The 13,590-nt window shown below is 41.6% G+C and overlaps 1 protein-coding gene across 4 annotated transcripts in view; it reads left to right on the top strand.

Moving 5' to 3' along the window:
• The window catches only part of chd3 (chromodomain helicase DNA binding protein 3), a 44,586-nt gene extending 42,450 nt beyond the window's left edge, over positions 1 to 2,136 (top strand). For all 4 annotated transcript variants that reach the window (XM_088348496.1, XM_088348495.1, XM_088348498.1 and 1 more), the window contains exon 40: positions 1,050 to 2,136. In XM_088348496.1, the coding sequence (XP_088204622.1) occupies positions 1,050 to 1,294 (245 nt within the window). In that variant the 3' untranslated portion in view covers positions 1,295 to 2,136. The remainder of the gene's footprint in view (positions 1 to 1,049) is intronic.
• Positions 2,137 to 13,590: the final 11,454 nt, after the last annotated feature.

Here is a 13,590-nt window from a genome sequence, read left to right as displayed (position 1 = left end):
ATAGCCGTGAGTTGCCCTGCTGGATCTCGGGTCTGCGTGCTACTCCCTATACGAAGCCACATTGCCGCCCCCTGATTGGGGTCCTGACCAGAGAGTAAGTGAACGATCTGGCTGGCGACATAGACCGAGTTCAAAACAACATAATCCAAAGACTTGGCCACCTCAGAGCTCCAATAATAGCCCTGTCCACCGAGATGTTCCCATGTGATCTCCCCCTTTAGCCCCCACTCACTCGACTGCATAAAAGTCAAATTTATTCCCATTTTGATTGTTGGGAACTGATGTTCTGGTTTTCAGGGGGTCCACATGAGTGAAGGAGCGATCATGAACCTCTTGAACTCCTAAAATCGGCGTTCTTGTGTGTGACCAACTTTGCAAGCTCACGATGAGTTTGGGACATAGGGTGTAGACATCCATTTTTTCGAGCTATCTTCAGACGGCTGCAACAGCCAACTTTTAGACTGGCCTTTGGGGCCAACTCTAAAAAGAACCGTTGGGATGGTTAGGACTTGTATTAAAATGGGCTCTCTCGAAAATGTTCTCGCGGGTATTCGGTTAACAAGCTGGAAAAGTCACAGAAAGCCACAGTCATGACATATTTACCTGGTCAGCATTAAGTACAAAATCTTGACTCATGCTTCGAAACAAATGATCATAGCTCAACTATTTGCCACATTTTTTACATTAAGAAACTTAAAAAAGTTCAAATTAAGTTCAGCGTTTTGCCCCCAAGCTAAATATCCCTTACATATTCTGACTCGAGTATTGTTGCTTGTGGCTGTCGTGGCAAGGCAAAACTATGCACACTGTCATGACTGTCTCGAACCGCACACTGTCGACTATGAATCCATCTCTCCTTCACGAACTGGACTCGCCAGCCGAGAAATGCGCTAAAAACACCTGCAGGATCATCGACCCCCTCCCCGCCAGCTCCAGTAGCCGCCTTCTGATCGACTAAATCCCCCATGCGGGGGACCAGTAAAGTGTCACATTATCGTGCCCCCTCCTGCAAGCCTCCACTACAGTCTGCTGCTTGTCTGCCCCCACAGAAGCCTCCAGTGGAGCCACGTGGGGAGCCGGCGGGGGGCCAGCCGGTGTGTGCCAGAAGACCAAGGAGCATGATGTGGTGCAGCGGCAGCGGGTGGTAGACCTGTGGAAAGACGGCAAGTCGGAGGGGGCCATCGGCCTGGAGCTGCGCATGCCCAAGTCCACTGTGCACAGCATCATCGTCAAGTATCGGTTCAGTAACACTGTGGAGAACCTGCCGCGCAACGGGCGCCCCAAAAAACCATGACAGACTATCAGGTCCGCACCTTGGGGAATACCAGGCGAGAGAGGCCGCAAGCCTGTGATTAAGTTGTGGAAAAGAGGCACCAACCACCTGTGTTCAGGAAGTGCCAAAAAAACATGGACGCCAGACCAGATTAGATGTCGGCGCGATTGCAGATTGACAAGAATTTAGACAGTAACAGTCATAAAGTCCTGATTTCCTTCGGGTTTTATCCCCCCTTCCCGGTTCCCCTCGGATCAATTCTTCATCCACCGGCAGACTCAAGGAGGCTTTCCCCTCGCTTTGACGTGATACTCCCTCATTCCTCCGCAGTCTTCCACTCCTCCGTCTCGACACGCACGCATGCACAAGCGTACCGTCTGGAGCCCACACAGAATCTCGCAAACGACTTCACTGATCTGCTGACTGAGCACATAAATGACAAGGACCAAAGTTGTACGGGAACGCCGAGCTCCGTCGACAACAAAGACTCGGGCTTGTAGCCAAAATTTCATTGTCATGCTCTGATCAGATATGGTTGTTAAAAAGTTGCTGGGAGAAAAAGCATCAGGATGGCATTTAGTTTGGGATCTGGTTCATTAAAATAAAGCAAATGCGAAGAATCGAGGTCCGTCCATTTGCCAGTGCTATGCACTGCTCCGTTTTTTGTCTTTATCTGTGAAGTCACCATAATTGCGATAAGTATATTCTGCAAGACAACCTGGTACACACAAGTTCTTTGTCATTTCCGAGTGCGCTTGTCATCAAAAAACAGTACAGGACAGAACAAAAAACAACATCAACATCCTTACCCATTTTTTATCCAGAACTGTCCAATTTATAAAAATAAAGGTTTGGATTTAAAACTTTTCATTTTTAAAGTTGGGGTGTGCAGTTTCAGATGTCCTTAAAAGTTACAAAATTATATATTTAAGTATGTGTTAACAATCTCCAACTGAGAGCCATTATGCTTTATTTTCCACTGCGCCTAACTTATTTTATGATACTTTCATCAGTGCTGTTCGGGGTGGAACACCTTAGTTTTGAGGAATGGGGCAGAGAGGAGTGCTGAAGAGTGATGTCATTCTCTTCACCGCAGAGTTTTTTGTTTTTATTTGTAAGTTTAGCAGGAAAATGGTGAAAGTAATTAGAGGCCTTTTTGACGTACAGTCCAATCAACAATCCAAGCCCCCGAGAAAGATGAAAACCAAAGAGTTTAGTCGTGTACGTCTAAGAAATGCGCGTACTTGCACGCGCATCATGAATGTGCTGACGAAGGCTGCAATCATGACTTTAAGCCAGGAGATGGCGGCAGAGAGTAACAAAGTTCCAAATTCCTTCATCAATCGCATCCATCATTTTAAAAAATGTTCCTGGCTCATGACAAACGGTATGTTATTCTTAGCATGTGCCATGGGCCACTAAAATTTGGTGAACTGGCTGCAAATGGCCCCTGAATTGTAGTTTGAACGCCGTCTCAATTTTGCCCAAGCAACCTTCATTTCATTAGGTTACATTTTATAAAGAATAGCCTCGTGCTTGTTGTTTCTGTTGTGAAGGATAATCGAACATACGGGCCCGTTCTGCATTAGCACCGTCCGTTTCTCCCTGTTAATTTTCGGCCCTTCGGTGATTCCGGAGACCAGGCAGTGTCTCGTCTACTTTTTCATTTTTTTTTCATTTGTTAAAGAAGCAGATTTCCTGCTAGGGATTTGGCGGAGAGCAAAAAGCCCAAAGAATGCTGCCGCTGCTTCTGCTTCTGCTGCTGCTGCGTCATGGACGCGTGTCAAAGTGGCGCTCAGACACCCGTGCAAATCACTTCCAACCTCTGATTTCCTGCTCTCCTTCTCGATTGAGAAAGTCCAGCGGCGTGCGGATTTATGAAAACCCAGCTGGAGCCACTCTCCGCTCTGAAGTTGCACACACACAAAGGCCGGGTCCAGAATAGAATTTGGCACGGCTACACTCGGGCTAGCTGAGACGCTGCCTGGATCGGCCAAGATGGCAACGTTTTTGTTGCTCCGATAGCAGGCGGGACCTACCGAGGAGAGCTTTTTATTATCTATCGGGACTGACTTGCTTCATCTGGCGCAGTTGTGAGTCACTCCAGAACAATCCTGAGCTAATTGTGTGTCAAAGTTCGGAAAAATACTCTACTACCCCCCTTTTTGACAAATGACCTTAATCCGTGGCTCAGTTTTGCTCTGGCCATCCGTCAAGTCATTGCTTCAGCGCCTGACCCTCACTCTTGTCCCGGGTGAGCCGGACCCTTTTCAATCTTTTGGCCCTCAAAGATCGCCAAACAATGAAACCTCTTGAGGGGCATAGTTGATCGCGTGCCCTCTGGCGGGCAAGTAGCACTCCTTGTGGTCCTCCTTCACCCGTTGGTCACCTCCGTTTGTTTTCCTTCTGGCGCGATTCTCCCCCCTTCTCTCTTTCCATTCCCGGCGACGGCCCCAAGTTGGCGAAACGCCACAAATGGAGTTAGTCTCGCCTCCTTATCGCAGGACTGATCTGGAAGCGCTGTTATGACATTTGAGCCGCTGTGCGAGCGCACCCGTCGTCTATTCCTGGCTTTTGTTTGGAAAAGGCGCTCTCAACTGAACCTCGCACTCCCCGAGCGTGGACGGCCGACGTGGGAAGCGTGCGGACATTATGGCCACCGGAGTGCTATCGGGGTCTCTGCTACGGCAATGGTCAGCAACATTTTCTGGACTATGGACCAGACCTGACATTTTTTTCACGACATTCAACATGTCATGTCATGTCATGTTTATTCACCGTAAATTCCGGACTATAGAGCGCACCTGATTATAAGCCGCACCCACCACATTTTAAGAGGAAAACCGATTTTGTATTTACACAAGCCGCACCTGTATATAAGCCGCATGCGCCCACATTAAAAAAATGTAACAGAAACACAAAAATTAACCCAAACCTGACTTTAAGTCCCGCGATTGAAACTGAATGTCCTTCATAAAAGTACACAGTCCAAAAATCACAGCCGGCAAAATGAACGGAAAATGTTACCGATACTTAAGGTTTGATGCAGACCTGCAGATTCCGGGTCCCGTTGAAAGTAATCCAAGGAAAAAAGTGTATATTTCCAAAGGTAAGGGTGGGAAGAATATATATCCACTATTGTCCGCCGCGTCCACAAACACTCACCTTTACCGGTGCCCACTTCCCGTCTTCGCCCCTTCTTTTTTATTCGCCCGTGCAAAACATATCAGAATAAGTGTCTGAAATAAATACATTACAAAAATATACAGTTGCAAATACATATTATACATGGTTACACATATTTACAAAAAGGCGGTACACCGAGAGAGTTTTCAAAGCTTTAATGATAATAATAATATAACTTGTTTCGTTTTGCTTTCGCTTTTAATATAGGTGTACGAAGTGTTTTAGCCTTTTTTTTTTTTACATGTTCATGTTAGCGTAATCTTTCGTACGGAAGATTATGATAACGCGAACGTACGATTAGCCTGGGTTAGCTTTATGTTTACGTTAAACATTCAAGGTAAACATTCAGGGTGTTGGAACAGATTAAAACGATTTACATTATTTTTAATGGGAAAAATGATTTCGGTGATCGAACAAATCGGTTTTCGAACAGGGTTCTGGAACGGATTATGGTTGAGAACCGAGGTTCCACTGTATGCATAAGCCAAGAAGTTGCAGTCTTCCTTGGCGCATATCTTCCACCGGTCTAAATCTTACCTTTTGTACTCGAGCGCCGCTGGCGGCCGTTAGAAAAATTACATAAATTGGCCGCATCACTGAAAGAGCCGCAGGGTTGAACGTTTGGCAAAAAAGTAGCGGCTTATAATCCGAAATTTACGGTAATCACAAGAAGACTCAAAGAGCTGCACAGACCACAAACTTTAGAACTTGAGTTAAAGACCTATATTATTAGATAGATAGATAGATACTTTATTCATCCCCGTTGGGAAATTCACACTTCCAACAGTATCCTTGTGTTGATTACTAACAGATTAACAGGATGACTAAGTCAAGAGCATCTAAAGTAGAAACTGTACATAACCAGAATACAGTATCAAGTCAAGTCACATGTATTTGTCTATCCCTTATTCACAAAATGTCTAAAGGCTATAATGACTTGACTTGAATTAAAGGGACTTCACAGGGCATTCGTCATCACTTGAATGAAGTATCGGCTGCTGAATTCCAACTCCCGTATGCTTCTCTCCCCCAGTCCTCAACGTTCCCCCATTGTCGGTCAAGAAAGAACGGGAAGGAGATCTGAGACGGGAGCAACGTGGCGGCGAGGTCATCTGTATTGACGACTAGGTTAACCCTCCCGGTGGACACTCGCAAACACAAACCAGTATTCGAGCCACACAAGAAAGAAACAAAACAAGAGTGAAGGTGTTATTTTTTATTTTGATCTCGAGAGTCCCCCCTGAAACCTACATGTAATTTCCTCATCAGGCTGACTGTGTAAAAATAGGACAAAACTCTCTCAGGATTTACTTCCTGCTCTCAAGTTTGGGATTTTTATCCTGCAAAAGTAAGGCTCTTACTACCATCTTTTTCTTAATTATATGCTGCATAACTGTCAAATAATATGTACTTTATATTCCCCTTATCTCATACGATTTTCCCTAATCATTTCAAATTCTGTATGCTGTATAAAAACTCTTTTTCTGTTAGACTGATGTCATCTTGCCCATTTGGGCTTTTATCCAGATCGTCTCGGTCACTAGGAGCAGCCGACGACGTAGATTGCTAATATTGACCCGTTACGCTAGCAAATAATATCCTGTAAGAAGAACGTTGTTGAAAGAATTGTTTGTGCTGGTTATTTGATTAATAACATAAACTTGTATTTACACAAATAATCTTTATTTTTATTCTACATAGCCAGTCTTGCTGTGAGTGAATAGATGCCGAGTTGAATGATCAAAGGGAGAAATTGGCTGAGGTTGAGAGGTATGATGCTATCCAAGTTAAATGTTAAAGCGTTTACTCAAATTTTCAAATTTTTAACCTGAAAGGTTCTTTCATTTTTGATTGAACCAACATTTAAAGCTTACAACTCAAAAGCGTTTTTAACAGCTTTAGTGTTACTTGATTTATATCCTCAAAATGTATTATTTTTCATCATTTTTGACATTTACTACAAACACATTTGATTGTATTCTTAATTACTTCAAATCATTGATTTTCATATTACTATTCCCATGTTTTTCATCTAAGTTGTATATTTAAAATAATAAAATGAGTCTGTAATTTACTGAAAAACTTTTCATCTTAAAATGTATTACTTTTCTACCAAAGAAAATTAAATTGTAATCCCTTATGAAAACTATTTTCTCTTTTTTCCCCTTAATAAGAGTTTTAGTTTGTTCTCCTATAACCATTACCCACTCTAATAGGAATCAGTTTATCTAACTTTAGTCCACCCCAAAATACAAGTTTCACCCAACTTCTTCCTTAAGTTTATTCTGTATTATTCATGACCTAATCATCCGCGCAATTTTACTTTGGTTTATTTTCATGAGGTTTTTGTTCTGAGTATTTTGGCTCTTTATTGAGTAAAATGACACATTACATCATGACTTCATTCTTTTGTAATAAATATATATATTTTTGCTTCTTTTTAGTGTGGCCCTTACACAGACATGCACACACACACATGCAGTTTACCTAATAAGTCTGAAACCATGATACTCCTCAATAAGGCTCCTTTATGGAGTCTTACATACGGTGCCTTCCAAAAGTATTGCCCCCCCCCCAAGAACTTTTTGACATATTGCCGTATTTCAGGCTTCAAACTCAGATAAACTCAGATGATTTTTTTTTCTAAGAATCAACATGTGAGACATAATCGTGTATTTAAACCAAATGTATTCAACATTTTATATTGTGCTAACAAATAAATGGTTGGATAGTAGGCGTTGCAAATATATTGGCGGTACTACTTCATATAACCTCCTTTTTCTGTGGTCACATTCACAGGTCCTTTTGGGGATTGCACATCTTGAAACAGAAATGTTTGCCCATTCTTCTTTGCAAAACAGCTTAAGCTCCTTAAGGTTTGATGGTGATCGTTTGTGTACAGCATTTTACAGATGTTTCCTCAAATGCTCGATAGAATTGAGGTCTGGACTTAGCTTGGCCATTCTTACAAATTTATATTGTTAGTTTTAACACATTCCATTGTATGTTCATGTTTTGGGTTATTGTTCTTTTGGAAGGTAAACCTGCGCCCCATTCTCGGATCTCTCGCAGACTCCAACAGATTTTCTGCCGGCATCACCATGTATTTGGCCGCACATATCTTCCCATCAACTCTAAAGGTCTTCACAGTCGCTGCTGAAGAAAAGCAACCCCAGACCATGATGCTGCCACCACCATGTTTGACAGTGGCGGTGTTTTTTTCAGGGTGATGTGCAGTGTTACACCAAACGTAATTCTTTTCACTCAGCTCAAAATGGTTTCTTTTTTTCTCTCTTCTGACCAGAACACCTTTTTCAACATATTATTTGTGTATTCCATGTGGCTTCTTGCAAACACTAGACGGGCTTTTTCAAGGTCTTCTTTTAGAAAGGGCTTTCTTCTAGCCACTTTTCCTTAAAGGGCAGATTTATGCACAGTAAGACTAACAGTTGTTATGCACAGATTGTCCCACCTCAGCTGTGTATGCCAGCAGGTCATCCAATGTGATCTTGGGTCTCTTGGTTGTTTCTCTGATTACTTTTCTCCTTGTTTGGGGGAAAGGTTGAAAGGCACAACCAGGTAGGTCTGCTGTGTTTCTTAGCGCTCTCCATTTTGAAATAATTACTTACACAGTGCTAAGGGAGATGTGGAAATGGTGAGAAATCTTGTATCTCATTCAACTTTATCCCTGACCTACATGTCATAATGCTGTCTGTTCAGGTGACTTTAAACTGGGACTTACTCGCACACGGGTGCATTCTGTTTGTCATTGTTAGTCATTTAGGTCAACATTGGATCGTTCAAAACTGATCAGGGAACTTCGAGCTCAGATAATTTGCAACAACTACATTTTGTTTCTCTTTTTCATTGTGAGTATAATACAAAATGTAATGTAATCTAAATAATTTGGTTCCACTATACCATTGTGTCTCACATGTTGTTGATTCTTAGAAAATGTTTTGTGTGAGGACATAAAGAACTTGGGGGGGTATCAATATCTTTGCTAGGCACTTTGCAATAACACACCTCATTCCAACAGCAGACTCCTGCTCAGAGCTGCATGCAAATTTCAGGCAGCGTGCATCAATCATTAACACAGTGTACAGTTGGATAGCGCTCTTTTTACAGCAAAGCTCCTTATGAATGTCTCTGATGGTTTTGCAAATGCATGAGTAGTAGCCAACAACCCCTCCTCCTACATATTTTTGAGTTATTTTTGTAAATGTTTCCTCCTATTTGTTCCTTTTTATTACATGTAATAGCGAGGATCAAACAAATAAGTTTCCAGGGTATGTGCTGAAGTCACTGTCTCTTCTTTTCATGCTTACTTTTAAGATTTGAGGCTTGCAGATGATATACAAAACCACAACAAATGTATAAACACTCCCGTTCAAGACATTTGGTAACACAAATGTAATGGAGTGTGCAGTATGTCACAAATGTGAGTACACTCCACATTTCTGCAGAGGTTTAATTATAATGTTTAATAGAAAATCACTGAAGAAACATCGCTTTGACACAATAAAAGTAAGTATGCCAACAAAGACCACAACTTACTGGAAATTTATCCTCTGGTTTGATGAGACAAAGATGAATTTATTTGGCTCAGATAGTGTGAAGCATGTGTGGTGGCAACCAGGTGAGAAGTACAAACGTGTTTGTGTCGTGCCTAATGTCAAGCATGGTGTTGGGAATGTCATGGTTTGGGGCTACATGAGTTCAACTAGAATTGGGGAGTTGCAATTCATTCAGGAAAACACAAACTCAAGGATGTACTGTGAAATACTGGAACAGAGAATGATCCCCTCCCTCCAGAAACTTGTTCCAGCCTGACAATGACCCCAAACAAACCTCTAAGATGACCAACGGTTTACTAAAGGGGATAAGGGTAAAGGGGATGAACTGGCCAAGCATGTCTCCAGATCTAATTCAAATAGAACATCTTTGGGGCATCCTCAAGAGGCAGGTGAAGAAGCACAAGATCTTGAATGTACCCCAAGCTCACGGAGGAGTGGAAGAGCATTGCAGTGGCAATTTGTGAGGCTCTGGCGAAATCCATGGCTAGGAGGATTAAAGTGGTTCTGCAAAATAATGGTAGCCACACAAAATAATGAACTTCAGGAACTTTCACTTCAGTGTGTACTCACTTTTGTTACCAGGGGTTTAGCTGCTAATGGCTATATTTTAAGTTTTGAGGGGGGGGAATAGATTTATAATGCCATATAAGCTTTACACAGACTACCTTTTATTGTATCAAAGCGATGTTTCTTCAGTGTTGTTTAATTAAACATTATGAAATCTATGCAGAAATGTGATGGGGGTACTCACTTTTGTGACATACTATAATATGCTTAATTAAAATATGGCAGGAATGATGCACTGGGGCACAGTGTGACTAGCATGGCTGTAGTAGGTGACGGTCAGTTCTGCATGACGGGTGAGTAGCATCTCCTTGATCGAGTATTGAGTAAATTTATGATGATTAATTTGGTTTTTAATCCTTTTATGGATGTGTGTCTACTCTTAAAGGTACATTGTGTAATATTTAACCACTAAATTGTCATGAAACGGAACGGGACTGTCTTTAAACAACATTGGTACGATAGTCCATGTATTTTTCAAATCAATGTTTTTTTATCTGAAAGTTTTTTGGACCACGAGGAGGCACTAAATATTACACGCTGTCCCTTTAAGCTATCCCTTAGAGTTTATATTTGTGTTTCTGGTTAAATGACGTTTCGTTAAACTTTGAGTGTGTGTGTACGTGCTTTGTTTTAAGGTACCTATCTGTTGCACAGTAGCTATTATGGACATGGTAGTCACACTGTATGTCAGTGCATCAGTTCCACTATTATTTTATCATGCATATTAAACTCCGCTAAAGAAAGATCATGAAAAATCTAGTGGAACATCTGAACTTGATATAGTGATCATCGGTGACGTGCTGTGAGGTTTGTGTCCGGGGAGGGCACGGTCCAATTTACGAATAAATGAATCGTTATTTGACCAACAGAGCAAGAAAACAATACATAAACTGTAGCATAGAAAAAACGTTTATTTTCTAAACTTAAAAGCGAAGTATATGCGCTGCTCCTTTTTAATAAAAGCATCAATATATAGTACAGTGGTACCTCTACTTAGGAATTTAATCCATTCTGGGAGTAGCTTTGTAACCTAAAACATTTGTAGGTTGAGACACCTTTTGAATGTACATGCGCTACTTTGTTCCAAGCCCCAATAAAGTATATATTTTTTAATAAATCATAAAAGGGCCTCAGAACATTAAACAAATACATATTAAAATTAGATTAACATAGAACGAGAGGCACATAATAAATAATAAAGGAAATATTACAAATATGAATTTACCTTTTAACTGGCCTCTTTGTTTACTGGTCCTCAGTAGTGTTTTTTGCCTGCCGTTTTGTGAAAAACTGATCCAATGACATCTGCTTTTGCCAGCTTTTGACAATCCGTTGGAAATTTGCGAGGTAGACGTTATAATGAGCGATTGCCCGACCGGTCAACACTATTTCTGGGTGATTCTTTTCCACAAATTCTGAGACTTCATGGAAATTTGCCAAAAAGATTTTAATTTGGGCTGATGGAATGATGGTTGCATCCACCCCCTTGTCGTCTCTGAACTCCTGCTGCACAGCGCTGTGTTTTCATACGTTTCTATTATCTCTTGCTTTGTTTCAATGGCCAGAATAGGTGTCTTCCTCTTCCATCTCCTTGTCCACTTCTTTTCTTCTTGTTCACTTTTATAGAATAGCCCTTCATAGCAGTAGCATACAGGAGTCTGTTTACAAAGCAGGAAGGGGACACGAAGAGCATGGCGGGATTGCCGGGTAGAACTTGGGTGCGGCGAATGCCAGCACGTACTGCATTTTCGACTTTGTATCTTGAAACACCTTTGTAACTTGAGGCGATATTTTCCTGTTCAGGTACTTCGTAACCTGAAACTTTTGTATGTAGAGATATTTTTAAGTAGAGGTACCACTGTATAGGTAATCCTCAATTGTGAAAAAAAGTCCATGCCGCCAGAAATATTTTTAACGTTATATTCCCATGATTACATGTGAGTCACAGCCTCACCTGCCTCCCCTGCCTGCGCCTCACCGGTGATCACTAGAAGCAATTAAAACGGCGGCTAATGTGTTCTGATGTAACAACTTGTAAAGAGTTTGGCTAATTCTGTGTCTTACAAGGGTGTGTACACTTATGCAAACACATTTCATTTTATTCCCCGTTGCTAAAAGCTTGTTTCTCTGTACAAATTGTGGTTATGTTGACATCTCCAAATAAGAACTTCCTCATTACTTTTATCTTATTATTTTTTTTATATCTATTTTTTTCGTGTCACTTATAAAATGTTGGCTGTGATGGAAGTTATATACAAGACTGAAGCATCCCCTGAGTTTGTAATAAAAATGAAAGAAATTAAAAAAGTTTGTTGATATGTACATAGAACTACATAGAAAGAATGCAAAGACTGGCACCGATACTATTCCACTCCCAAGATATTTTAATATACCGTATTTTCTGGACTAATAAGACAAAAATTTGCCGGAAATTCTAAAGTGAGTCTTATATTCCAGTGCGCCTCATAGTCAGAAAAATGCGGTACATTATTTTTTTTTATACGTTTTTCTGCACTGGAGAACATCTTAAAGCAGGGGTGTCAAACATTCGGCCCGTGGGCCGGGTCAGGCCTGCCGGGGGTTTTAATCTGGCCCGCGAGATAACGCTGAGAGAAGCACAATAGAATAATTACTTGCCGTCTGAAATCTGGCTTATATGGATGCTTGACGGCTATAGCAACCCGGTCTAAATGGATCTTGGACGTCCATAGCCGTCGATGAAAACCTAGCTTGAATGGATGATCAAGGTCTGTAGCTGTGAATGGCAACCCAGTCAAAATTACTTTTTAGTAAATGGACTGGTTTTGTATAGCGCTTTTAATCAGTCACTGAAGAATTTCAAAGCGCTTGACAATCTACTTCACACCGACAGCCAGAGGCAGCCATGGGGGTTTAGTGTCTTGCCCAAGGACACTTCAACATTTAACTCAGAGGAGCAGGGAATTGAACCTGCAACATCTTGGTCCCAAGATGACCGCTTTGACGTCTGTACCCGTCAATGGCAACCTAGCTTGAATCGATGCTTGAGGTCGATAGTTGTGTATGGCAACCCTGTCCAAATGGATATCTGACGTCTATAGTCGTCATGGGCAGCCCAGCTAAAACTGATCTTTGACGTCTTAACTGTCAAAGGCAGCCAAGCTTGAACTGATACTTGACGTCTATAGCACTCAAGGTCAGCCCAGCTAAAACGGATCTTTGATGTCTCTAACCGTCAATGGCAGCCTATGTCAGCCCAGCTAAAACAGATCTCTGACATCTCTGTCAATGGCAGCCTTGCTAAAATGGGTCTTTGACATCTATAGCTACTTTTATAGCTGTCAATGCTGTCCTAGCTTGAACAGATACTTACTTTAGCGTCTATAGCAGTCAATGTCAGCCCAGCTAAAACAGATCTCTGACATCTCTGGCCGTCAATGGCAGCCTTGCTAAAACGGGTCTTTGACGTCTATAGCTGTCAATGTCTGCCTAGCTTGAACTGATGCTTGGCGTCTATAGCAGTCAATGTCAGCCCAGCTAAAATGGATCTTTGACGTCTCTAACCGTCAATGGCAGCCTTGCTAAAATAAGTCTTTGACATCTATAGCTGTTAATGGCGTTCAAGCTTGAACTGATGCTTGGCGTCTATAGCAGTCAATGTCAGTCCAGCTAAAACGGATCTTTGACGTCTCTAACCGTCAATGGCAGCCTTGCTAAAATGGGTCTTTGACGTTTATAGCTTCCAATGGCGTCCTAGCTTGAATTGATGCTTGACATCCATAGCAGTCAATGTCAGCCCAGCTAAAACAGATCTCTGACGTTTCTAACCATCAATGGCAGCCTTGCTAAAAAGTCAAGTCAAGTCATTTTTATTTGTATAGCCCTAAATCACGAAGAGTCTCAAAGGGCTTCACAGATTGTTACACTATATTACACAAACTATTTTCAACCGACAAGAGGAGTAGGTTATTCGTATGCAATGGAGTAGAAGTGAGTTTTAAGTTTAGA

The sequence above is a fragment of the Urocampus carinirostris genome, chromosome 11 (assembly GCF_059441175.1).
Source record: "Urocampus carinirostris isolate Australia breed hairy pipefish chromosome 11, RoL_Ucar_1.0, whole genome shotgun sequence".
NCBI classification, from domain to species: Eukaryota; Metazoa; Chordata; class Actinopteri; order Syngnathiformes; family Syngnathidae; genus Urocampus; species Urocampus carinirostris.
The sequence above is the reverse complement of the archived record's forward strand: the minus strand, read 5'-3'. Positions and strand labels throughout refer to the sequence as shown.